General features: G+C 36.5%; 1 protein-coding gene and 1 non-coding gene across 4 annotated transcripts in view; one reads left to right on the top strand and one right to left on the bottom strand.

Moving 5' to 3' along the window:
- The window catches only part of SETDB2 (SET domain bifurcated histone lysine methyltransferase 2), a 47,478-nt gene extending 23,198 nt beyond the window's left edge, over positions 1-24,280 (top strand). For 2 of the 3 annotated variants that reach the window (XM_033105179.1, XM_033105177.1), the window contains 9 exons: positions 7,443-8,006; positions 10,628-10,744; positions 11,494-11,663; positions 13,207-13,426; positions 13,947-14,046; positions 15,567-15,657; positions 19,323-19,663; positions 22,760-22,848; positions 23,405-24,280. In XM_033105179.1, the coding sequence (XP_032961070.1) occupies positions 7,443-8,006; positions 10,628-10,744; positions 11,494-11,663; positions 13,207-13,426; positions 13,947-14,046; positions 15,567-15,657; positions 19,323-19,663; positions 22,760-22,848; positions 23,405-23,522 (1,810 nt within the window). In that variant the 3' untranslated portion in view covers positions 23,523-24,280. The remainder of the gene's footprint in view (positions 1-7,442; positions 8,007-10,627; positions 10,745-11,493; positions 11,664-13,206; positions 13,427-13,946; positions 14,047-15,566; positions 15,658-19,322; positions 19,664-22,759; positions 22,849-23,404) is intronic. The other variant, XM_033105178.1, reaches the window with a different exon arrangement.
- LOC117021863 (small nucleolar RNA SNORA25) lies at positions 14,285-14,407 on the bottom strand. The gene has a single exon (XR_004422948.1). It is a non-coding gene; the product is annotated as a small nucleolar RNA SNORA25 (small nucleolar RNA).
- Positions 24,281-25,995: the final 1,715 nt, after the last annotated feature.

Here is a 25,995-nt window from a genome sequence, read left to right as displayed (position 1 = left end):
GTTAAAGGAAACAACTGTATTAAAATTACACTGATGGTAACTATTTTGAGCACCTCTTGTAATTGCAAAAGTCAAACGTGGCTTGTATTCGTCTTTTGTTATCGGTTTATATTAAGTATTACAATTTTAATATAGTTGTTTCCTTTCGTAAAATGTGTATACATTTTTTTGGCACCCTTGTATTGTTCTACTAATAACTACCATATTTTACCATGTGTAATGCACTCCTGTGTATAATGCGCACCCATGTTTTTGGCCCAAACTTTCAGGGGAAAAAAATCTTTTCATTTTAATTTTTTAATTTAAATTTTTATTTATATTTAGGTACTTGTTTTTTGTATTATAAAGGAATTTTAGCATTTTTAACATATATGGTACAAGAAATTTTATGTAACAAATAATTACAAAACACAAGAACAGACACAAGCTACAAGAAATTTTATGTACCGGTAACAAATTTGTCATTGCAAGTTTGTTGTAAGTTCAACAAAACCAATTATCATATTCCAGGGTATTATTTTGCATATGGATATCGTTATTGATTTCTAGAGTTACACTTTTAACTCATAAGCATAAATAAAAGAATTAGAAACATTTATATAGATATGGAATTAATACAACCCATGTATAATGCACATCCTTATTTTTTCCTCACAAATTTGGGCAGAAAAGTGCTCATTACACATGGCAAAGTGGTAACTTGGAGCTGTACTTACTGTCACATGAGGAAATTATATGAAAGTATACTGTAAACTACTGTAGAATTATTAGTTATTGTTTAAGAACTAAGAGTAACCCAGATACTTTTCTCTCTTATATACGGTGGGTTAATCCCTTCATTTTCAGAGAAGAACCTTTTGAGTCATCACATTGGTATTTTATATTCCTCTCCCCCCAGAAAAGCAAAATGGGAACAAAAAAGATCATAGTTATAAAAGAGGAAATCACATAATGAGATCTGGAGAAGAGGATGCCACAGAAACCAGTGTGAAACAATTTATTTGGTTAAGGCAAGTTGAAAAGGGAAATGAAACAGTTACTGGTTATACAATACTGTAGCTGTATAACTCATGTTACAGTGAGTAGCCTATATCAGAACAAAGAACAAAAATCCATAAGAGCCTAAGAGAATTTGTTACAGTAAAAACAGAATGAAACAAAATAAAGGGGAGGTATATCTCAAGTAGACAAGTAAGTAGAAGTGCCCAGAGTTCAGAGTACACTGTGATGCTTTATAAGAAAAAGTGGGAGGAAGGAACCTGGCACTTTATCAATAGGAGAAATGGCAGTGGGGAAGTCATCTAAGTGTGGAGGTAATTATAATAAAGGAGTCCTTACACTAGGAGCTGTGCAGCCCCTTCAGTGGTATGCAAATTTTTATGTTAAAAGTATATTTCTAGGGAGAGAGTTCATAGCTTTCATCAGATTGTCAAAATGGCTCATGGCCCTAAAATGTTTAAATACCACTATTACGGATATAGAGATTCTAAGTAAAACTGTAGCGATTCTAATCAAGAAAAATAAAAGAATGAGATCACCAAATAGAGTTTATATTAGTCAAGCAAGAATGATTTAGTATTAGGAAATCTGTTATTTTACAGAAGTAGACCTTTGGAGAAAAAGCTTGTCTTAAGAAATTCTCAAAGATTTAAAAAAGTCAATACCATCTATGAGAAATAAAGAACTCTTTTTTTAATGTGATAGAGAATGTATTTCTCTAACTAACATCCACATCCTTTATATTGATGCAACTTTAGAGGCCATTCCCTTAAATAAAGATTAACACAGGAATGAATGCCTGCTGTCATAATTGTTATTCAGTATTTTTCTAGAAATTCTAGATAGTACAATATAATATCAAAGAAAATAACTATTATTGAAATGTACAAAGTGAAATTATTTGTAGGTAATCTACGTAAAAAAATCTATGATTCAAGTGTAAAATTATTAAGCTAAAAAGAGGGTATAGGAACACAGTCACATAAAATAAAAATATGGAAGTTTATACCATTAGAAAATACAGAATAAAGTCCTCACTCACAATACCGAAAGTAAAATAAATGGGACTAATCACAAGAAATATATGTGAAGAAAATTAAAACTGAAGATTTTAATGGGTAAAGCACCATGTTCCTGGATGGGAGAATTGCATATTATAAAAATGTAAATTCTTCCCAAATGTACAGATTTAATGTCATATGACATCTAGACACTTGGATTTTTTTTTTTTTTTACTTGGCAAGCGATTATAAATTTAATCTCAAAAGATAAAAAAGGTTGGAAAACAGAACATGTTTAAAAGGAAAAATTGTGACGGAGAACTTGCCCTAACAGATACCAAAATGTTCCATTAACCAATGGAAAAAATGATTATTTTTTTCTATATATTGGGATTGGTATAGAATTAACAGTTGGATCAAGAGACAGAATAAACCTAGGACATAAGAAAACATTTTTATGTATTTGTATGAGATATGATTAAGTTAGTAAGTCAGAAGTCCCCAGGTAAAAGAAGGACTTGTTATTTAATAAATGACCCTGGAACAAGTGGATATCATTTGGAAAATTTAAGTTAGATTTTTATGGTACATCAAAATCCCAGATGGTTTGGACTCCCAAACCATAGAAAAATTAATTTAGAACCCTAAAAAACAGAAAAGTAATAACGATTAGATATCTTTCCATGACATTATGTATCATTGCTTTACTCATAACATTATCTATACTTTATTATAAGTACTTAGTTTTCTGCCTAGAATGTAAACTTCTCGAGATCACGGAGCTCACATTGTTTCCGTAGCACCTGGCACATAGCCAGTACTCAAGAAATCTTTGGTGGAAGAATGAATGAATGAATGAATGAATGAATGAACGAACCCCCAATAGGAGAATGGACAAAGCATATGAATAGACAGTTCACCAAAGGAAAAATAAAAGTCCAATAAACATGAAATTATGTTCAAACTGCCTATTATTTAGAGAAAAACAAATTAAGGTGGTAATGAAATACTCCTTTTTATCTATCAATTTGATTAAAATGTTAAAAATAATGTTCAATTAGATCAGCATTCATACATGCTTCTAAGAGTGTAAATTGGCCCAGGCTTTTTGGAAAGCAATTTGGCAGTCTGTGTTGATTAAAAAATATGTGTACTTCCTTGCACCGTGATTGTGATCTCTGAATGTCATTTCTCATTAAATGGAATCATAGTCCCTTTAGAGAAATGGCTGATTCCAAATCTGAGACATCTTGTGACAGAAAGCAAAAACCCTATCCTGTTTGAAAGATGCAGGAGCAAACTTGAAGGAGCTCCCACTGAACAAAAAGGGCACAATTTAAACATCAAAAGGAATAATCACTGTGATTGATTTAAATATATTAAATATATAAAAACCCATGGGTTCATAACAACATTTAAAAATAATCGGTCATTCTGGTAGTTGCTAGGATACAACTCATTCTGAATACTAGTAAACAAAGAGAAAGAATTAAGCATTTATCCTGCCTTTCCTGTACTAACCGTATTTCAGGTTAACCTAAGAGTTGATGACGAAATTTCTTCTTTATAAAAGAATTCCATCCGAAAAATTCTAGGAATGATAGAATAAGATTGTTATTTTTACAACCCCCCACCCCCGAAGAAAGTGGCCTTAGGGAGTGCTCTCGAACTAACTGGTAAGAACAGGTGTTTTGTTTTAAACTTCCAATTTACTGAGCGATACTCTTGTGAAATGCAAAAAATGTTGTGGCAATGTTAAATTGCTGTAAAAGTTTCTAAACTTTTGCAACTTTCGATTTTTGTACTTATCATGAATTGGTAGCAAACCATTTGGGCCACCCCACACCTTAAATAGCCCTGGCCTAGACATGAGTAAACGACAACACTGTCATGTGATGAAAGATTCATAAGGCGCTTTCAGATGGGTGGACTTGGCTGAAGACACCCAAACCCATTTATAAATCTTAGCATCACTAAAAGTGAATATTCAAACATTGTGAGTCACCTTGTTTGACTCAATGGGAAATTCATAGCACCACCTGTGAATTATTACACTCAGCCCCCACCATCATCAAAACTGAACCTGAATCTAGTTAAGCTTCTAGAAATGACTACTGATTTACTGAAAATAGAAGAGATAGAGGAATGCGTTAAATGACAGCATCACAAGGAAAGCATCAGCCAAATTCCAGAATGTGTGAAATGCTACAGGACAAACGACACAATTTACTGAACTGCAACAAACAAATGTCATAAAGTGAAGGGGGGCACTGTTAATAAGGTTAAAGAGACATAAAAGACATCTGAATCAAATACAATCTATGGGATTTGTTTGAATTCTGATTAAAACACATTTTAAGGTAATAAAGGAAAGGAGAAAATGGGCCATTTGAGATTATATGTTTTTAAAACATTTGTTAGGAATGCATTTGCTTTAAAACAGTGTGTTTCAAGATGGGGCAAGAGCTGGGGAGAGTAAATGAAATAAAATAGGTAAAATGTTGATAATTATCAAATTTTGGTAATAAGTGTCAAAGATAAACACATTGGTTAAAGCAGTGAAAACAGATTATTCAGTAGCTACTGACAATAGGGGAAAGAATTGAGCTATTCCAATTTGTGCTGAGGTGACTGGCCTCTTAAAGGGGAATGAGGGAGGGAGAGAGATCAGGGGCTCAAGTGAAAAATGACAGTGCATTGGTGAGTGTGCATATCCGTGAGGCCAGCTGTGTGCTAGCGGGCAATTATCCAAGTTAGGATTCTATCCTCCCACAGAGACTGGAAGACAGAGGCCTTATCCTTCCTGATGATTGCCTTGCGAAGGAATGGCTTTCACGTCCTTGAGAAAGACATCCGAGTTGTAGGAGATACATGTATCCCTCAGAGGGACTGAGGATGGATTCACAATTTTAAGCCCCTTTTTAGTAAATGTTCTAAGAAAGGGAGTTCAGGGGTTTATCTTCAGGTGTTGGCTAGAAGAAACAGTAAATTCTCCTAGCAGCCTTGAACTTTCTCAGGAAGGCATTTTATTGAGGTGCCAGGGTCATCCTAGAGACCTGGCCTTGGGCTGCTCGAAGCCTTGCTAGAGTTTGGTTGTCTTTTAGGTCAGACGTTAGGCCGGAGTCATTATGTGCTGAGAGTTCTGCAGTTCTCACAAGTACATGAGGATCCAACATATCAGTCTTTTTTATGAGAAAAATACACACTTATGTGTATTTTGAAAGTTTTATTAATAAAAAGGTGTTTTTAATACATATTCCTGTTGAACTAGTCATTCCTCTTAAAGGAATAGTCAGGAATTTGGTCAAGAGTTTATGTATGAGGATATTCATCAAAGTAGTAACAGAAAAACAATGGAAACAAAACTTTCCAAAATCAAAAGACTTATAAATAAACTTAGTATCTTTAACTTATTAGATTGTCAGAAATCCAAAAGCATCAAGAGCCATTGATTGATGAGTCTCCGTCAAAGCAGGTCTCTCATAAATTGCTATAGGGGCTGATCCCATGGAGAACAATTTGGCAATTGTAACGAATTTACTAATCCATTCACTCTGTGACCAAGTACTTTCACTTCTGGAAATGTAGTTCTGCAGCTATATCTGTACACGTATGAAATTGTTACGTACAAGGTTATTCATTACATCATGATTTATAATAGCAAAAGGTTGGAAATGATAGAAGACTAGTTAAATTGTGGAATTTATGCAGAGGCTTACTGTACAGCTGGGAAAAGGACGAGGAACCTCGTATCTGTGCATTCAGTGTGGTAGCTACTAGCTACATGTGGCTATTTAAATTTGAGTTAATTAAAATTAATAAAATGTAGAATGCAGTTCTCGTGAATGTGGTTGCACTAACCACATGTAAAAGTGCTCAGTCGTCACGTGGCTAGAGGCTACCCATGCCCACATTGGGCAGCACCGATGCAGAGTGGTTTCCATCAACGCAGAGAGTACTTTTGGACAGTGCTGCTCTATATAGTGAGTGTCAGAATGTCTCTAAAATACCTAACTTACTTTTATAATAAAGACACCTAAAGATAGGAAATACTATGTATTTCAAACATAGTATTCAAAACAAAACCGAGGTTCTTTATGAAAGATTAAAACTTGAGTTCCAAACACATAATGGAATCTTTTCACAAATTTTTTTTTTCCTTAAAGTCAATAACCTCCCCATTTTCTCCTGTCAGTTTACCATTTTCAGATGTATCAGTATGATGCTAGGTGGATTACATACCGTGGGGAAAAAATTCAGTTGGTGCAGTTGTTGTAGGCAAACACAGTGTGAAGAATTCTTGATGAATTCACTATTTTTTAACTAGCCTTTACTGCTTTTTGCAGGCAAAAGGGTAGAATCAAGCATGCCTGAAGATGTCACTTTCCTCCCCACTCATTGAGTGCATGTTCTAAATGAACTCTAAATTTGCTAGGTGCTGTAGCAAAATGTTACCTCTGTAACCACAGCTTTCCGGAATATTTTGAAATTGGGTTGTACTATAATAAGAAAGATTCTTGGTCTTTGTCCTGGTGACATAGCTTCTAAAATCTTTGGGGCCCCCTGAGTGACAGGAGTATCTTAGGTGTGCTAATGAAATGACTCTTGGTGAGGGGCTCCTAATTAGCTTCAGGATGGCGGCTGGTCGCCAGAAAGACTGAACCTTGATTAGAAGCTTAGAACTTTCATCTCTACCTTCCAACTCCAGGGAGGAAAAAAAGGCTAGAGATTGAAATAATCACCAGTGGCCAGTGATTTAATCAGTCATGCTTATGTAATGAAACCTCCATAAAAATCTCAAAACCACAGAGTTCTGGGAGCTTCCTGGTTGGTGAACACTTAGGGGGGCTGGGAAAGTGGTGCATATGGAGAGGGCATGCGTGCCCCTTCCCACTTTCCTTCCCTATGCATTTCTTCCATTCAGCTGTTCCTGCATCCTATTATGTATTATAAACTGGTAATAGTAGTTAATTAAAGTGCTTTCCTGGGCTCTGTGAGTCTTTCTAGCAAGTTGTCAAAGCTGAGGAGGGGGTTGTGGGTACCTCAGGACTATGGGTCAGGACTATGGGTATCTGGGACTTGTATTTTTATATCAAGTAGAGACAGTCTTGTGGGACTGAGCCCTTGCACTTGTATGATCTGACGCACACTCCAGGTTGGTAGTGTCAGAATTGAACCAAATTATTGGCCAGCCAGTTGGAGAAGTGGTGCTGGAAAAAACACCACATATTGGATGTCTGCAGGGAAAAAAAAAATCCCTCGAGGCATACCTTTATATGGTTGCAGAACATAGTGAAATGTTTATTTTAGAATCTGGCTTATTTTAGTGTTATCTAAGAAGAAAATAATGGGAACAATAACCACCTTAGTGTCTAGTGTTTTTTACAGATGGGCAATTGTACTATAAATTCGAGATACTAATAAATAATGAATTTTAAACAGATCTACAAAAAATAAGGACATTCTCTCTCTGGAAAATAAAGCTGCAGACTTTAGAGAAAAAGAATCATCTCTGAATTTATCTTACCAAAGTCATGACTGCTCTGATGCCTGTCTAATGAAAAAGCCACAAACCTTCAAGGGAGAAAACCCTCTACAGCTACCAATCAAATGCCACTTCCAAAGACGACATGCGAAGACTAACTCTCACTCTTCAGCGCTCCACGTGAGTTATAAAACCCCTTGTGGAAGGAGTCTACGAAACATGGAGGAAGTTTTTCGTTACCTGCTTGAGACAGAGTGTAACTTTTTATTTACAGATAACTTTTCTTTCAATACCTATGTTCAGTTGACTCGGAATTACCCAAAGCAAGAAGAAATTGTTTCTGATGTGGATATTAGCAATGGAGTGGAGTCGGTGCCCATTTCTTTCTGTAATGAAATTGACAATAGAAAGCTTCCATACTTTAAGTACAGAAAGACTATGTGGCCACGAGCGTATTATCTAAACAGCTTTTCCAACATGTTTACTGATTCATGTGACTGTTCTGAGGGCTGCATAGACATGTGAGTAGAAAAACATGGCATTTCAAAAAAATCTTCTGAATGTAGGAGTACTTCCAGAGGAGTCCTGCTGTGTATCAATTTGTCTGTCTGTCTATCTAAAACTCGGTTCACCAAGAGTCTAAAACGGAAAAAATCACTCTCTCACTAGCAATGGGAAAGAAAACTCTTCTTCAGTTATTACAGTAATTTGAAAATTGTTTCTTCAAAGGATGAGTGTTTCCTTTAAGCTACTACCATAATCCCAATAGCAACAATTACAGCTAATGCCATGAACAGTGTTAGACACTGTGACACGTGCTTTACATACATTTTCCTATTTAATTCTCACAAAACTCCATGAGGTAGTAAGTAATATACTTTCCTATTACAAATGAGGAAATTGAGAAGCCAACTCAATAGGTCATAGGGCAAACAAAGAGCCAGGATTTGAATCCATGCTCTTAACCTCTATGTTATATGTTGTATTTTACTTTTACAAATTATTTCCTTGCAACGTTTTTAGAAAATTAATGGTGCTTATAATTAGTATTCTCTTGATCATAATTATTGACATTCCATAAAAAAAGGGAAAACATGTTCTAATATATTAGAACTTTTAAACCATTTTGTTTTAAGGGTGTGTAATATACATGTTTTTGTAGGTATATATACATGTGTATAGAATGGAGTTGCGTTATATGTAACATTTAATTTAATGCAAGTTTAGCTTCTCATACTAGGCAAAATAATGAGAGAGATAGAGAAATACATTTAAATAGTATAAATAGTAGTTTTCACCATTCTCTAAGTTTGAGTATGAAACGAGATATATATAAATCTGCTGTTACCTCAGTTTGGCTCAGTTCCTTTAGGCCTGTCATAGAGAACAACTGTCACTGTGCCAAGTTTAATTCTGTTTAAAAATAAGTTTGTTTTTAAACATTGCCTCTAAATATAACCAATTATATCTGACCAAGCCCGATCTCTTTCAGTGCTAGAGAAGAAAACTGACTGTTGGACAGTGTTTACTCTACTTTATGATTAGTTTAAGGGATTTTTTTAAAAGAATAACTTGACTATATATAGTTGGAACACACAGGAGTAAACCCACCCAAAGGTATGATTTCAGTGACAGCACACAAAGTGTGTAGGACCATGAACTAGAGTTCCAACGAATGGGAACATTCACACCCGAAGAGTCAGTGATAAATGTAGAATCTGATTGAAAGAGACTTTACACTAGGTATGTTTAAAATGCCCAAGGAGATTAACATCCATAAAACAAGAAAAGGAGATTAGTTTTTTAAAGGGCATATGTGAAAAAGAACTATTTGGAAATATAGGAAATAAAACATACGATCGTTAGTATAGCTGGAGAAAGAATGAGTGAATTGCAAGGTAAAACAGAGATCTCTCAGAATGCAGAAAGAAAGGTATGGGGAAAATAATAGATTAAAAAATATGCAGGATAAAATGAGAAACTGCAGCATACATCTGCAATGCAGAAAATAGCAACATTCAAAGTGATAATAGCTGAATTGAAGAAAGACAGAAGTCCTTAGAGTGAAAAACCCTACTGTGTACTAGGAAGGGCAAATAAGAAAAATGTGCATCGAACTATCACAATGCAACTTAAACAGTATCTAGGGGAAAGAGTAAATTTCAAACACTATCAGGAAAGAGGAGAAATACACTGATAACACACTTTTCTCAGAAATTATAGAACAAAAAAGAGGCATATTAGCTTAAAATGCTGAAGGAAAGTGTGAAAGTAGAATTCTGTACCAAGCCAGTGAGTCATTTGACAGGAGTGGATGTTCAAACAATTAGATAGCAATTGAAGACATGCATACCTATTTTCAAGCAGTAGTACTTTTAAGTACTTGTATATCTAGAGCATTGTTTTCCAAGCTATAGGTTTAGTGGGATGTAAAATAATTTACAGGGTTATAACTAGCATTTTTTCAATTAAATAGTGCAAAAAAAAATACCCGTGTATCGCACACAATATGGATAAAGTTTCATGCCGCTATTGTTTCAGTTTATAGATATATACACATGTAAATATGTATGCTTGTATAGGATGGTGAAGAAAATATTTTTCTTACTGTGGGTCATAGTCAAAAGTATTTGAAAGCTACATGCTTACACATGTGTCTAATAGGATGTTCATTGCAACATTGTTATATTGAAAACTACCTAGAAGCAACTTAATTGTATATGAAGCAACTTAATTAAGCAACATAATTGCACGCATATCTAAATGCTCTGGAAAAGTTAAAAGGAATTAACTAGATTTGTATATAACACAGACTGGGTCTAAAAAGCAATATTGAATGAGAAAAGCACATTGTAGGATAATAACTATAGTAAATTTTTTAAAGTAGTACAATATATTGTTTGTAGATACATGTGTATTTAAAAATATAAAGAATAAAGCACCAAATGTTTTGAGAGTTTAGTTTTATCTGTAATGTTTAACTTTTTAAAGATTATATGTTTTAAATTATATGCATAGGACAAAGAAGAACTAGACAAAATGATGACAGCTAATTTACTATATCATTTACACTTTAATCAAGACAGCCTCTTAATTTGGTGCTTTTGTAGTCTAACTTCTCCATTCATTGCCTTCCTTTTAGAACAAAATGTGCATGTCTTCAAATGACGGCAAGGAATGCTAAGACTTGCCCCTTGTCAAGTGATAAAATAGCCTTTGGATATAAACATAAAAGACTACAGACACACATACCTACTGGGTAAGATATCTTGAGGATTTGTTGCAGGGTTTTTATATCTTTGAATGTGGGTACTTTATTACTGTGGCTTTTAGTCTTATAGATGTTGTTAAATCTTAATTTTTTATACCAAAATCTAAATTAAGGAATTACAAAAACCAAACCTGTATATTGTTTTTGGAAATAGAAGTCAGAGAGTAGACATGTATGATGCAAAATATACTCAAACACTCATCGGCTTTGAGTCTGGCTCTTTCGCCTCTTGCATTAGCCTTGCATTTGAGCAGCCATTTCTGCATTAAAAAATACCCTGTGCAGAGCTTATCTAAGAATTGGGAATTTTCAACCTTTCATGGTTATTAAAAAATAAACAATATTTTGCTTCGTAGACATTTCCCTCTCACACATTTCCTTCTTAGACATTTCTTGACATTTTAAAGAGCTAATACTGACTATGTGCCAAGTATTGTCTCAAGCACCTTGTAAATGTTGAGTCACTTACTCTTCATGAAACAACCCTATGAGGTAGGCACTATCATATATTCCCCATTTTAAAAAGGGAAAAGTGAAGCACAAAGAGCTTAAATAACTCATCCAGGATCACACAGCTGGTAAATGTTGGATCTGTGATGGGAACCCAGGCAGTCTAGCTCTAGGAGACTTTCTTCAGACTTGGCCAGTCTCCCTCACTATTAGTGAGGTAGCAATATAAACTTTTGGTTTTAATTTAGGATGCCTGATTCATTTTCTTTTGCATGTATTATTGGCAGCATTTATGAATGCAGCCTGTTGTGCAAGTGTAATCGACGAATGTGTCAAAACCGAGTTGTCCAGCATGGACCTCAAGTGAGGCTGCAGGTGTTTAAAACCGAGAAGAAAGGATGGGGAGTGCGCTGCCTAGATGACATCGACAAAGGGACATTTGTTTGCATTTATTCAGGTAAAGCACAGGTTTATTTTCAAATTACTGTATTACAGTTAAGATCTACATTTCTGAATCTCCATCTTATTAGCTAAGGCCATTGAGATCTTAGAGCAAGGAGAAGAGCAACAGTACACAGGGAAGCATCAGAGGAAGGAGCATGACTGGGAAGTGCAGTACTGACGGGATGAGATGCCCAGAAGGTACCAGATAGAGGTTCCAGAAAAGAAAAGCCCAGAGATAAAACGGGTTATTGTGTGAGGCACATTTTTCTTTTTTTTTTGTCTTCATGGCTACAGGAGCTTTGGGTAAGATAAGAAAACTTTAAATAGGAAAACTAAATGACCAACTTGCTAAGGTAAAGATTATCAGTCAGAGATTACTTTGTTTACTGTTTGGAGCTATTAGAATTTAATATGTTAATTTTGTAATAAATACCTGCATGTACTGATTCAAGCAGTGACTTTAGACAGCTCACTCCATTTCAAAGACTCGAGAGAGTTTCCCACATTCTGAGCAAAACTTCCCGATCAGTGTGTTACACTCGTAGACTTACTGATTCTTTGGGGCCACAGCCCCGAGTCCAGACACATCTTTCTCCAGTAGTCTTCATCACTTACCCTAGAGTATCAGGCAAAAAGGCTCATTCTCTGTGTGCACCAGGAAATGAGAAAGGTTGGGGAACATGGCTCTGGAGCTGGTCCCAAGGAAATGTACCGGACTGAGTCTTTGCAGTGAGGCAGCTGGGACTACAGGAACCCTTCTGAATTGCCAGGTTCACTTCAGTTAGGGCAAGAATGATCAGAATTCAGAACAGTCACACTAGGATCCCTGCCACATACCACTTACAGACACACATACTACACAACTTACCTAGACATTTTTCTCATTTCTCAAAATAACTCTTTGATGAAAGTCAGCCGCCTGCAAAATGCCAAATAGTGTCCAGCAAGTATCATTGGCTTTATCTGTATGGCTAGAAATTGCAACTAAGGTATCTCTGACCCAGGTGGTAACTTTGACCTGGTAACTGTAATTTTGAGTCCCTTAAAAAAAATGCATAAACTTTAAACTAAGATTTTAATGTTACACGAGGACTTAATATGAGAACAATAGGCACATATCACCACAGATTTAAATAGGTCACTTTATAAAAAGTATTGGTTTTAAATAAAACATTTTTAACTAGACACAAAAGCTGCAATTTTAAGGCTCTAGTGTTTACCTCTCTAATTTTCTAGATTGCTTTCTGATCTATATTTTTATTTTATATTATAGCTAAATCTCTTCTGTTTTACATTATACCAAAAACAGAAGAGAGCTTTTTTTATGTGCCCTATATTTTTTCATATACTGGACGATATGAAATCTCTTACTGGTCTTTATTTTTTTTCTTGCAGTAGTTTCTAGGATGAGTTAACGTGTTTGTCTTCATCCTGGAATAAGGTACACCTCACGAGTTTCTTTAGTAACACAGCAGAATAGGAGACGCCCTTCTGTTGGATAGCAATTACTATATTATCTTTTGTCTCATTAAACTTTTTTGCTTTTTTTCTGTTAGGAAGATTATTAAGCAGATCTAACACCGAGAAACCTGATGCTGTTGATGAAAATAGAAAAGAAGGAAATATTATGAAAAATGTGTTTTCAAAAAAGAGAAAAATAGAAGTTGCAGATTGTGAGGTTGAAGTTATCCCATTAGAATTGGAAACAAATCCTAGAAGTGCTAAGACTGAAGAGTGTCCACCTAAGTTCAATAAAAATCCAAAACAGCCTGTTACGTAAGTAAGATCTTAGGAACCCAATCAAGATGCATCTGTGTTATTGGTTAAGAGTGATTCTTTCTCTTTCCTCTCTTTCTTACTCCCCACCACACCCCTCCCACTCCTTTACATCTTCTACATAGAAACTTGATTCACAGTTTTAAGTTTAACACTGAGAAATCTAGGACACTTACATTTTAAAATCTAGCCAACATACTTTATTTCTTCAGTGCTCCATTTCTGGAGTTTTACCTTTAAAAACTTTATGACTCTAATCAGGTTCTTTATAGATGTCATACTTTGCAGTTCTTTTTATTTTCTATCATCATTCTATTTCCAGAGTATTTCATAGATTTTCTTCATTTTTTTAACATACTTCAAAATATAATTGACTTTAAAATATGATTATATTTCCTTCTATTGGAAGGGTAAGCATAGATGTTATTATTTAGATTAATTTCTAATGGATATTTCCGTAAGATTGATATCTGTATTTCAAGGTCTAATAAAGAGAATAACTTTTTTTTTTCCTTTTCAGAGAAATGAAATGTAACACTATTTCAAGAATTCCGTATCATTCAGTTATTAGAAGTCCGAAAGCCAAGATAGCCATTATTCAACCCAATGGGAAAAAGATGGTAAAAACTGCAAAATGGAGATGGGGCCCTTCTGAGAACATTAATCCTTCTGAGAACATCTCACATTTCTGTTTTACTTAGTTCATATTGTTTGTGTTACTTAATAATTTGTGTTACTTAATAATTTTTTACTGTTTCGGATGGCTGTACTGTAAGTGTTAAGACCAGGTTTCATTGACTTAGTCTCCTCCATGGTGGTTGGATGTTCCCAACTTAGAATCTTTTTGTTTTTCTTTTCTTATACATCTCCTCAGGAAAACATAGCACTATTGAGTGACTACTGTATCCTATGGAGAACTTCAGTCTTTGGTCACAGCGTTAAGAGCTCCTGGTTTTGATCCCATAAGCCAACTTAGATTCTTAAGGAGAATGTTAGTCATGATCTGACAGTGGGTTCCACTGAGACGGAGATCTGTACAGTTCTGAGAATTTGTAGAAGCTAAAGTATTTGAGTTGATAATAATAAGAAAAATAATAAGAAAAAGAATGGAGTACTTTAGGCTAAGGAGATAAGGTCGTGAGATGTGTGAAAAAGAAAAGATGCAAGCTAATGAAATAACATCCAGAAAGCAGTATGATAGCCTTTGAAGGTACATTTTTCAGTCTCAACTGAGAAGAATAACTAGTCAGAGACTGTAACTTAGAAGCAGAGAAAGATGCAGGAAAAAGAACAGAGGCAAACGTAAGAGTAGCTCACATTAGGGCTTCTTGATGAAAAATAAAAACTCTGCCCTGGGTAGTGTACAAATTTAGCCTCTGCCTACTAACCTGCAGTAGGAACCTCCTCAGTATTGCATAATTATGAAAAGATTGGGACTTGGGATCACATAGACTTGGGTTTGACCTCCACCTCTGCAGCTTACTAGCTGGGTGACATCTCCATGTCTTCCATTTCTTTATCTGTAAAATGAGGATAAGAGTATCTATATCAGTTAAGGGGATTAAAGGAGATAACCATCAGAAACATTGTGTAGCTTCCTGCTTGACATTCAACTAAGTGCTCAATAAATGTTGACCATTTATGTAGTACTTGAATCATAATAATGGTCAGCATTTACTGAGCAGTTAGTTGAGTGCCATGCATTGTGCTAAGCAGATGCCCCTTTTTAAAAGTTGTTTAAAGTGACTGCAGTGTCTACAATGCATAAAGATAGGCAAGTCCTGTAACCTTTTTTTTGAAGTAGAAACTAGCCAAAGAGTATTTTTATCTTTGCACATCTTATAGTTGAAGCCAAATTTATCATCTGATATCAGAATTGAGGGATATAAACAAATATATTTGAATTTTAATGCCTAAAGAATGTCTTGACAGTCTTTATAGTCTTTATGGCTGGACTTACTGACGCCCACTAGGGCTCCATCACTCCGAAGTTTCCTTATGACAGACAGCAGTTTGGAGGCTTTCAAAACTAATGTATAGCTACAGCCTAGGAAGATTGACTCTTGATGAAAGAGGCCTAACTGCTAAATCCTTTTTCCTAACCTAGAAAGTAAAGACATCTTCCTTGTTTTCTTTTAAGGGATTTGCTTCCTCGGAATATGTCACCTCTGAAGATGATGGATTTAAACCAACCCAAGTGCATCTGAACTCTAAAGCCAGGGAAACAAAAAGTAGGCCTTGTTTCATTATGCCTTCTTCCTCTGCATTTTTGTCTCTCTTGCTCAATAACTGTGGCTCATTTTCTCAGACTCCAAAACAAACATGCTACATTCATCACAAAAGTTTCTGCTTATTTAAAACAGGGGTTGGCAAACTATGTATGGTTTGTGGGCCCAATCCGTCCTACCACCTGTTTATGTATGGCCCATGAGCTAAGATGATTTTTACCTTTTTTAATAACTGAAAAGAATTGAGAAGATGAACAGTATTTCATGACACTTACAAATGATATAAAATTATAATTCAGTGTCCATAAAGTTGTATTGGAATAGAGGTGCACTCCATTCATTTACATATTATGTCCAACTGCTTTCATGCTATAGCAACAGAGCTGAATAATCATGACAGAGACCATGTGGCCCCAAAAAGCCTAAAATATTTATCATTTGGCCCCTTAAGAAGTTTGCCGACCCTTTGTCTAGATACCACCAGTGACCTGATGTATGGCAAGAAAGAGGGGGGTTGACAACTCTTCGTCTACATGGACCACAGTGTTATCTGTGACTTAGGAACCATTTCTGCAGCAGCCATTTCCTAAGTTTTTGTTTGGGGCTCCTTTAAAAATAAAGACAGCATTCTCTTGCAGTATTCCAGCAGCGCTGCTGCAGGGGATGCTGTCATGCAGGGTCTCTGGTCCCGCTCCCTGCACAAGAACGCAGGACATGGTGAGGCCAAAAAGGAACACCCACAGAGCCATGGATAGGGGAGTCATACCACTGTAGTCTCACTGGCGGCTGGGTTGGAGACACAGGGAGCAGGCCGCTGGCCACTTCTCTGCCAATCTACCTCACTTGCTAACTGCAATCCGCACTTGCTAGCCACCATCCGCTGCTAGTGTAGCCACGGCAGTTATATTAGTGGCCAATGGCTCACTGGTTACAGCTGACGGCCAACTAGCCACAGCTGACAGCCATTTACTACCTGAGCCAGCACCTTTCCACCTGAGGCCAAGAGCCGGGAAACTGCACTCCTGGCTCTGTCCCCACAGATGCTCAGCAAACAGTGAAAATATTGCTACCCTGAATGCTGGTATTTCAGTGTTAGTAGTCTTTCCATAGTTAATATTACAACTTGACAAAACTGGATTTTGATACTTCTGAATTTCAGTATATTCCTCAGTGGGGAGACATTGCTGAGAGATGACCCTTTTGGAAGAACTGATCAGCCATTACCTCTTCTTCTTTTGAGTTTCCTTGTATCTGCACTCCCAATTACCCCCCTGGTCTTAGGGGTGGAGATTAAGGGAGGCAAGGCACCTCCTCGATCGAAAAGGTCTATGAAGAAAGAGCATTTATGTGTTATAATTATTTCACCATTGTAGGGGAGGAAAATCTCTTCCCCTACCCATCTTAAGTTGTCTGGTTGGGGCCCTGTAAATTAGGCTGACTAAAGCCCGACTGATAAGACAAAAACAGAAGTTTATTACCATGTACATGTAACACAGAGACATACGGTAGTCCCCTTATCCACTGTTTCACTTTCCGCGGTTTCAGTTATCACTGCTAACCACAGCCCAGAAATATTAAATGGAAAATTCCAGAAATAAAATATTCGTAAGTTTTCAGTTGCATGCCATTCTGAGTAGCATGATGAAATCTCACACAGTCCCACTCTATACCACCCAGGATATGAATCACCCTTTGCCCAGGGTATCCACACTCTCTGTAATACCCACCCATTACTCACTTGGTAGCCATCTCAGTGATCAGATTGACTGTCGGAGATTGACTGTCTGGTATTGGCAGTGATTGTGTCCGAGTAAACCGTACGGTAGCCTAATGTTACAGCACAGTGTCCACATCACTCACCTCACTTCATCTCATCAAACAGGCGTTGTATCATCTCACATCATCACAAGTAGGGTGAGTTGCACTCACAGTACAATAAGATATTTTGAGAGACAACAGTCACATAATTTTTATTACAGTATGTTGTTATAATTGTTCTATTTTATTATTAGTTATAGTTGTTAATCTCTATACCTAATTTATAAATTAAACTTTATCATAGGTATGTATATACCTATGGAAAAAACAGTATTTTTAGGGTTCAGTACTATCCATAGTTTCAGGCATCCACTGGGGATCTTTGAATGTATCCCCCAAGGATAAGGGGGGCTGCTCTACTCAGAGATGAGTAACTGCAAGAGATAGCTTAGAATTCCAGCTTATCTAGAATCTTAGACAAAGAACAATAAATTTTAAAGGCATCACAAGGCAAGGAGAAAAGACCCTTGAGTCTCTAGGAGTGGCAAATTGTGGGAAGGCAAATATATGGGAAACCAATGGGAGATACGGGCTACTTAGTAAAGTGTGTTATGTAGCTTTCTCTGGTTCAGTCTCCAGGATGATAAAGGGCAAAAGTTGTCTCTGGTGATGAATTTTTGTCCTTCCTGATAGGCGGGGAGACACCTTTGTACATTTATGTCCTGTTGTTAGGCCGACAGGGGGAAGCAGAGAGCTTTTCCTGCATTTGCTGCTTAATTGCCTTTAGCTCAAAAGAATTCTTATGTCAAAGAGGCATATTTTAGGATGACATATTATGGTTTCCTTCACCATTTGATACATGTGAATCATAATGAGTGCTATCACTTTTGGTTCTTTTTGTCATTTTCATTGACCACTACAATGTATATAGCAGGCTCTGAAAAAAATCAGTTGTGTACTGTTAGGGCTCACAAGTAATCGGTGATTAAAGTATGATTACATGTACCGTGTTTCCCCCAAAATAAGACCTAACCAGAAAATAAGCCCTAGCATGATTTTTCAGGATGACATCCTTTGAACATAAGCCCTAATGCGTCTTTTGGAGCAAAAATTAATATAAGACCCGGTCTTATTTTCAGGGAAACACGGTAGGAACAGCAGCCAGCAATAGTAATGATTGAATCAAGAACATTAAGTTTAGAGAGATACAATTTATTTCTGCCACTGAGGTGGCACAAGTGGCTTTCTAAAATAAATTACTTATTTGACATGCATTCATACTTTTGAGTACTCTCAAAAATTATTTTCATTATTGGATAAGAAAAATGATTAAGTAGTTCATCTTCTAAAGTATTATTGTTTGTAAAAGTATAACTATTGAATGGTCATCTAGCAGAAACACCAAACACTAATGTGTACAAAGCCCACGATAATACAGTTACTGTAGAGGGTGACTTCAGGGTCTTCTCAGGCCTTTCATAGGTATGTGAAAGGCCTAGCATGGTCCTTAAACATTCACTGTAAGAGCTGTTTAGAATATACTTAAATGCAGATTCCAAAGTTGAAGAGAGGTCAGTCAATTTGTAAGGAGTAGAGATTAAATATAGTAACAGGAAGAAGCAACATGTAGATTCATAAAAAGGCACTGACACAGTAGAAAGAAGGCAGACTTTGGAGCCAGACATTTCTGGGTTTGTGACCGTACCTCATTATTATTGTGGGTCAGGTGAGTCCCCTAACCCCTTAGAAGCTCAAAGTTTCCATTTGTAAAATTGGAGTACTGTCACCCTTAATACATTGTAAGAATTAGTGATAATTAAAACAACTAGCATTTTTTTAGTATTGTTAATTTCAGCACTGTTGCTCAGCCAGTTATATTTCCTGACAATTCCTTCCAAAATGTTTATTAGTGGACTCAAGCTCAAAACAAGTAGAAGATTCTGAGGACAATCTGCGGATTGAATCAGACGTGATAGATACAACTAAATGTAGAGAAGAAACGCCACCCGAAGGCGGATGTAACCAAGCAACCACATCGGATAATCGAAATGCTCTGAAGGAGTTTCAGGTTCAAATACTAAAAGCCCAAGAGAAAAACTCTCCAGCATGTCAAAACCAGCAGGCCTTTTGTGATAAACAGTTGCCAAGTGAAACCAAGACTACTGCATCTGATTCTTTGAAGAAGTTCAGTAAAGGAAATGTGTTTTTACTGGATGCCACAAAAGAAGGGAATGTGGGCCGCTTCCTTAATGTGAGTATGGCCTGAGATTCACCTTTCTAAACAACTTTTTTTCTGTGCTTCTTAACAAAATCACAAAGCAAATAAGATTACCAGATTCTAAAGCCAGACTACCTGGATTGGAATGCCTATTCCCCCTGTATGACCTTGGGCATCGTATTGGGCCTCTTATGCCTCATTGCTCACCTCTGTAATATGGGGACAATAATAACTGACTCATAGGATTAAATGAATTATATGTGTCGTATAAAGTGCTTAAATAGTACCTAACACATAGTAAACATTTGCTTAAGAAAATGGTAAGAAATGGTATGTGAGAAAATCATTTATATTTATTGATTTTCAAGATTTGTTACTTCCAAAAATCACAGTGGGATACATAGAACAAGTTTCTCTTTTGAGTCTTATATAATAGGTCTTACTCAGAAATGCCTCTGACGGTTCAAAAAAATCAATTGGCGGTATTTATGTTTTACTTACTCTTGGTAAGTTTTGAGTGATTTAGTGGGTTAGTGTAGAAAACAAGTACATTTATCAGAATGTTGCATTTAACTATCCTATTCCTTTTTTTATTCCCAAGCCATAATCATTTTCTGTGTATGTTTGTGTATGTATATGTTGTGTATGTTTGGGATATATGTAATGAGATTTATTTTCATTTATGTAAAGAAATATTTATGATTCCTCTGATTTTCAAGTTAATTGATACTGACGACTCCTGTCATCTTCATAATGAGCAGAGTGATTTGTATTATTGGTCATGTCTCCTGTGTAGGGTAGAATTGGAGTTACCTTGTGGCTCTCCCATTAGACTTTTAGCCTATCCTGCTTCCTGTCATACATGGTTATCAAAGAATGTATAGTTCCAGGAATCCTACAGGGGGGAAAAGTCCCCGTCAATCTCTAGTCCCAATGTCATTATACTAGTTCCTCCTGTCTTGGGGGAACTGGACCATGTGGAAGCCCTGAACCACCCGACGGAGAGCTGAGCCGGACCCTACTGCATGCCTCCCTGATCGCTGGGCTCCCTGTGCTTGCTGATCATACCCCGGAGAAGGAAGAGGAGCCCTGGAAGGAGAATGAGGACACTAATCCCTCCCCCCACAGGTCCTTTGGAGAGGTCTGCTCTAGCACACTGCCCCCTAGATGCGGCCTTCACTCTTCTCTTTGACCTGTGTCAGAGCTCTTTTCCCTTCCTATGGGATGAACATTAGTGGGATGGGCAGCCTTGACTTTGCTCTTAAAATCAAGGTGAAGGAAGGGCAGCATGCACGGCCCATGATTCTCGTCGGCATTTCCTGTGACCTTTAAGATAAGCTCAGTTCCTCTTTAAAATGTGACAATTGAATTGTTTGAAATTTATGTGCTATGATAATCTTAACATGTAATTCAGCTGCCACCAGAAGAGAAAATATTCTTAAGACAAAAAAATCTTTAAAACCAGAGAGCTTTTTTCTTGCTAGGTGAATCTGCTAATTTAGCTTGTTTCTTTTTCTCTCTTCTGGGTAGGAGAATACTTGGTAAACAGGGAATAGAATTCCCTCTTCCTTTCCTCTATCCCCCAACTGCTGTTCTCTGTTCCACTTTAACTTCTACACTATTGCCAAACATGTCAGGAGATCCATTAAAGAGGATCCCCAGCAAAGGACTGTCGAGGCTTTATTTCCCATCAGTTATGTTGAATGGTGGCTACCCCAGAATGATTGGGTTGGTTTCAACTGTCCCAATCAGCACACCAGCCAGGTCCCTCCCTTGTTTGTAGGAGAAAAACTAGGTTTTCTTCCCTTCCTTCCCTCCTTCCCCCCCCCTTATCCCTCCTTCCTTCCTTTTATTCTCTTTTTCTTTCTTTTTTTCAGTTTAATTTTCTACATAGATAATACAGTTACATGATTTAAAAATTGAAAGAAAATAAAAAGCCATACATACATACATACATACAGCTAAACAATTGTTTCAAGGTAGCTCTGAGCCTGCCGAGTAGGCACCATGAGTAAAGCCTATCAGCCCAAATTTTAATATGTATGAACAGGAAGTTATCACTGAAATGAAATGGTGGCAGATATGTCCAAGGAGTATTATGGGAATTTGATTCTTTTATGAACCTGGTAATAGATGAATGTGTGGAGATGGCCACAAGTAGCCAACAGAACAATATTAGAATGCTGATAATAGAAGGAAATAATATCAGTGTTTAGAAGCCTTGGAACGAGGATAAATAATGGTTGTATTCAGCAGAAAAAGAAATATAAGCAATTTCCCCTTTCGAAAGGGCCCGTTTAACTATGATGTAAAACTCAGGTTGTATACAGTCTGCATAGTAAACTTTTTTGTTAAAGAAAGAAACATACCTTGAGAAGTACTCTGCCTCCATTTACCCTGCCCCCACTACACCTTCTATAGTTAAATCATTTTTATTATAGTGTTTCTTTATGCAAATACAAGTATATAAATATGTGTTCTTATTTCTCCCCCTTTCTTACATAAAAGATAGCATAGTGTATTCACTGTCCTATACCATATTTTTTAAACTAACAATATACCCTGGGGATCTTTCCATGTCAGTACACAGTGAGAGCTCCTAATTCTTTTGTTTTTGTTTTAGCTGCATTGAATTCCATTGTGTGGATATAGCAGAGTTTATTTAACCAATTCTCTTTAGATAGGCATTTAGGTTGTTTCTAAACTTTTACTGTTAAAAACTGCTCAGTGAATAATCTTACACATAGATACATGTGCAGATGTTTCTGTAGAACACATTGTCAGATATGAGATTGCTGAATCAAAGGATAAATGCATTTATAATAAAGGTTAATATTGACAAATTATCTTCTGTAGGGGTTTATACCATTTTGCATTTCTACCAGCAAGATATGAATGTCGGAACTGGCTTCTCTGAATGGGTTCCTACTATTAACAGGATTGTAGTGACTATTATATTTTACACATTAAATGATATTTTACATATTAGTCAACAAAATAAGGAAAGAAACAAAAATAAGTGAGCTGTGTTAGAGACAGAAGATAGTCTAATGCTTCAAAGAACACGTCATGAAACTTTATGCTATATCTAACCTGTTTTTATCTTTTTTTTTTTTTTTTTTGTAACAGCATAGTTGTTGTCCAAATCTTTTGGTACAGAATGTTTTTGTAGAAACACATGACAGGAATTTTCCATTGGTGGCATTCTTCAGCAACAGGTTTGAAATTTTTTTATATAATTTAATTTGAAAATTGTTACTTTAAAAATAACAATGGAAGAAACAAACTGGATATTGGAATAGGGAAAAAAAGAAAAACAAAAAGATATGTGCTGTAGCCCCTAATATCTGGTACCCTAGAATATTCAGTTTTCCCAAACTTCCTAATCAACATAATTTTAAACAGAAATTTTAATTCTTATTTCCTCTTAGAATTAATGCCTGAAAGGGGTAAGGATGGCAGGTCTCACTCAGTTCAATTCAGGAGATAAACACACTGCAGGCCGTATCACATCACTGGGTTCTATTGTGTGCAAAACACATGTCCTTCCTCATGGATATTGACAGGTTGCTTCTTACTTAGGATCTTAGTAGATTTGAAATAAAACTCAAATGACTGTTCTTAATAAAAGAGCATTCCTAATTGGTGGGTGTCAGAGAGAATAAATCACATTTTTAGGTTGGTTAATGTTAATATGAAAATTGATATAATCAAGTTTGATTTATTGGTAGTTATTCAGGGTAATTTATGACTTTTTTAATTTCTACTTTCTAGGTATGTGAAAGCAAGAACAGAACTAACATGGGATTATGGTTATGAAGCTGGGACTATGCCTGAGAAAGAAATTCTCTGTCAATGTGGGGTTAATAAGTGTAGAAAAAAAATATTATAAATCTGTAGCAAATGCCTGTTCATGAAATTAGCTTATCAAGTTGAAATTAGAGCCATGCAAAAGAACCCTCAGTCATCGGTGGAATTTCGGTTGTGATCCATCAAGAGAATTCCTCTGTATACCCTTGTGGGGACAGGGGGTTCATTTGTGTGACTTAAAAATGCTAGGAACAAAATGAGGACATTTTCATACACATAGGTATCTCTTTATGCTATTCAACTTTACACAAGTAGGATGGAAGTGTATATTTTATATGAAATGCTACTATACAGTTTGTAACTTATTTGTAAATTATATATTAAGAGAAACATATCACAATAGAATTCAGCTGTTGTTTTTGTTATTATTATCTTTGATTTCATGCCCCTAAAGGGCCAACTTTCACGTCTTTACCTACAACATTTATTTATGTTTAATTTCTGGCAAATAATTTACCATTATGAGCCAGAAGGTGGGCAAAAGAGCCTGAGGAATACAGCTCCGTGAACAGCTCCGTGAAGCACTGTGCCATCATTTGAATGAGAAAGGGAGAGAAGCTCTCCTATGGGGAAGGTTTTGGCAAACTCTTCCAGGTGAAACTTTGTTTCCACAAATCCTTTTTACTCCTTCAATACAAATACAGACAGGAGGGAATAGAAACCTGAAGGAGTTGGAAGACTTTTCTTCTAGTTAAGAGTGGAGCCATAAGAAAAGGAAACCTGGAAAGTAGGTAGACTTGGCTTATTCAGGCCAGAAGAGATTGTGCTGGGCAAGAATTTAATTTGAAAAACAAAACAAAACAAAACTGAGCTGCAAAGTCTGAAACAGCCCTTTGGATTCTCCTAGGCATGATGGGCCAATTGTTTTTTCTAGAGAAAAAGGGAGTTAACTTTGATACGGGTTACCTAGCCCTGATCGGGTTACCTAGCCCTGATCGGGTTACCTAGCCCTGATCGTCTACCTGGTGGAAGGGGGGCTGGGAGTCTCCAAGAGTGAAAACTAATTCTATCCTTAGCAAAGGTATACATTCGGCTGCCAAGGGGAGGGGAGGCCTTGGAACCAAGATGGGAACACTAGCTCAAAAAGGAGTAATAAAAAATAGTTCTAGTTTTTAAGACATTTTTTTTTTCCTGAACTCAATTCTGAGTTTAGTGTGGTTACCTTTCAAACAAAAATGTATTCTAAGTTTAGACCCAATTTAATTTTTTAAAAATATTGAACTAGATGAAAATTTGAAAATTTAATTTGAAATTGGTTTAGAGTGTGGAAAACCAAAGAACTAGGAAAAGGGACAAAAAATTATAACCCAATAGCCTATAGACAGATGAGGAAAGTTGAGAAGTCCATTTGTTTACAGTAAAGATGCAGGAATTTTAGGCAGTACACTAAAATCAAGTGACGACACTTGATCAATATAGGAAATATTTTTGTGCATAAATCCTGACATCTTGATCTGCTTTAATCTGTACTGGTTCATAGCTATTATCTTCCATCAGTGTCCTAGAGATTCTCTTTGTCTCTTATGTCAGATCTGTTTCCAGTTAAGTCCCATTATTTCCGTTTTTCTTGGTTTACTGCCACATATTAGTGAAGCACATCCTCTCAAGTAGCTTTTGAAAAGGAAAAATGAAAGGTAAATATTTTGAGACCTTGCATGTTTGAAAATGTTATTGTACCCTTACACTCGATTACTACTTTGACAGGGTATAGGATTCTTGAGTAGCCTTCAGGCCCAATTTTGAAGGCATTAAGCTTCTAGTGTTGCTGCTGGGAAGTCTGAAAAACGTTCTTGCTTATAACTTCCAGGCTGACTTGGAAGTCAGATACCATTCTGTTCTTTTTGTGTATACAACTAGTTTGTATCTTTCATGAAGCTTATAGCATTCCGTTGTCCCAATGTTTTGTTCCTGGTAAGGGTCCATTTTCATCCCTTGTACCAGGTGCTTGGAAGGATCTTTCAATTTGAAAACCTTGTGCTTTAGTTCAGGGAAGTTTTCTTGAACTGTTTTTTTAATGATTTCTCATCTGTTCTCCTTCTAGAATTCCTGTTATCCAGATGTTAGGTTCTCCAGGACTGGTTCTCTAATTTTCTTACCTTTTCTTGTAATTTCCCGCTATGTCTTCTTGCTGTACTTTCTGGGAGATTTCCTCAACTTAATCTTCCAATTTGTCTAATGTGTTTTATTTTTCTGGTCTCAGATTTTAAATTTCTACAGTTCTCTCTTCTTCTCTGAATGTTCTCTAATAGCATTCTGGTTTTGGTTCATTGTATCTTAGATCTTTGAAAATACTGTTTGTGTGCTGTCGTGCGGGGCGGCCTGCGGGGCCTCTAGTCCCGCTCCCCACATAAGAACGCAGGACATGGTGAGGTCAAAAAGGAACACCCACGGAGCCATAGATAGGGGAGTCATACCACTATAGTCTCACTGGAGGCTGGAGTCACACGACCTGCAACCTGCTGTCCACTTCTCTGCCTGCCAACCAACCCACCGAC

The sequence above is a fragment of the Rhinolophus ferrumequinum genome, chromosome 4, assembly GCF_004115265.2.
Source record: "Rhinolophus ferrumequinum isolate MPI-CBG mRhiFer1 chromosome 4, mRhiFer1_v1.p, whole genome shotgun sequence".
Lineage (NCBI taxonomy): Eukaryota > Metazoa > Chordata > Mammalia > Chiroptera > Rhinolophidae > Rhinolophus > Rhinolophus ferrumequinum.
The sequence above is the reverse complement of the archived record's forward strand: the minus strand, read 5'-3'. Positions and strand labels throughout refer to the sequence as shown.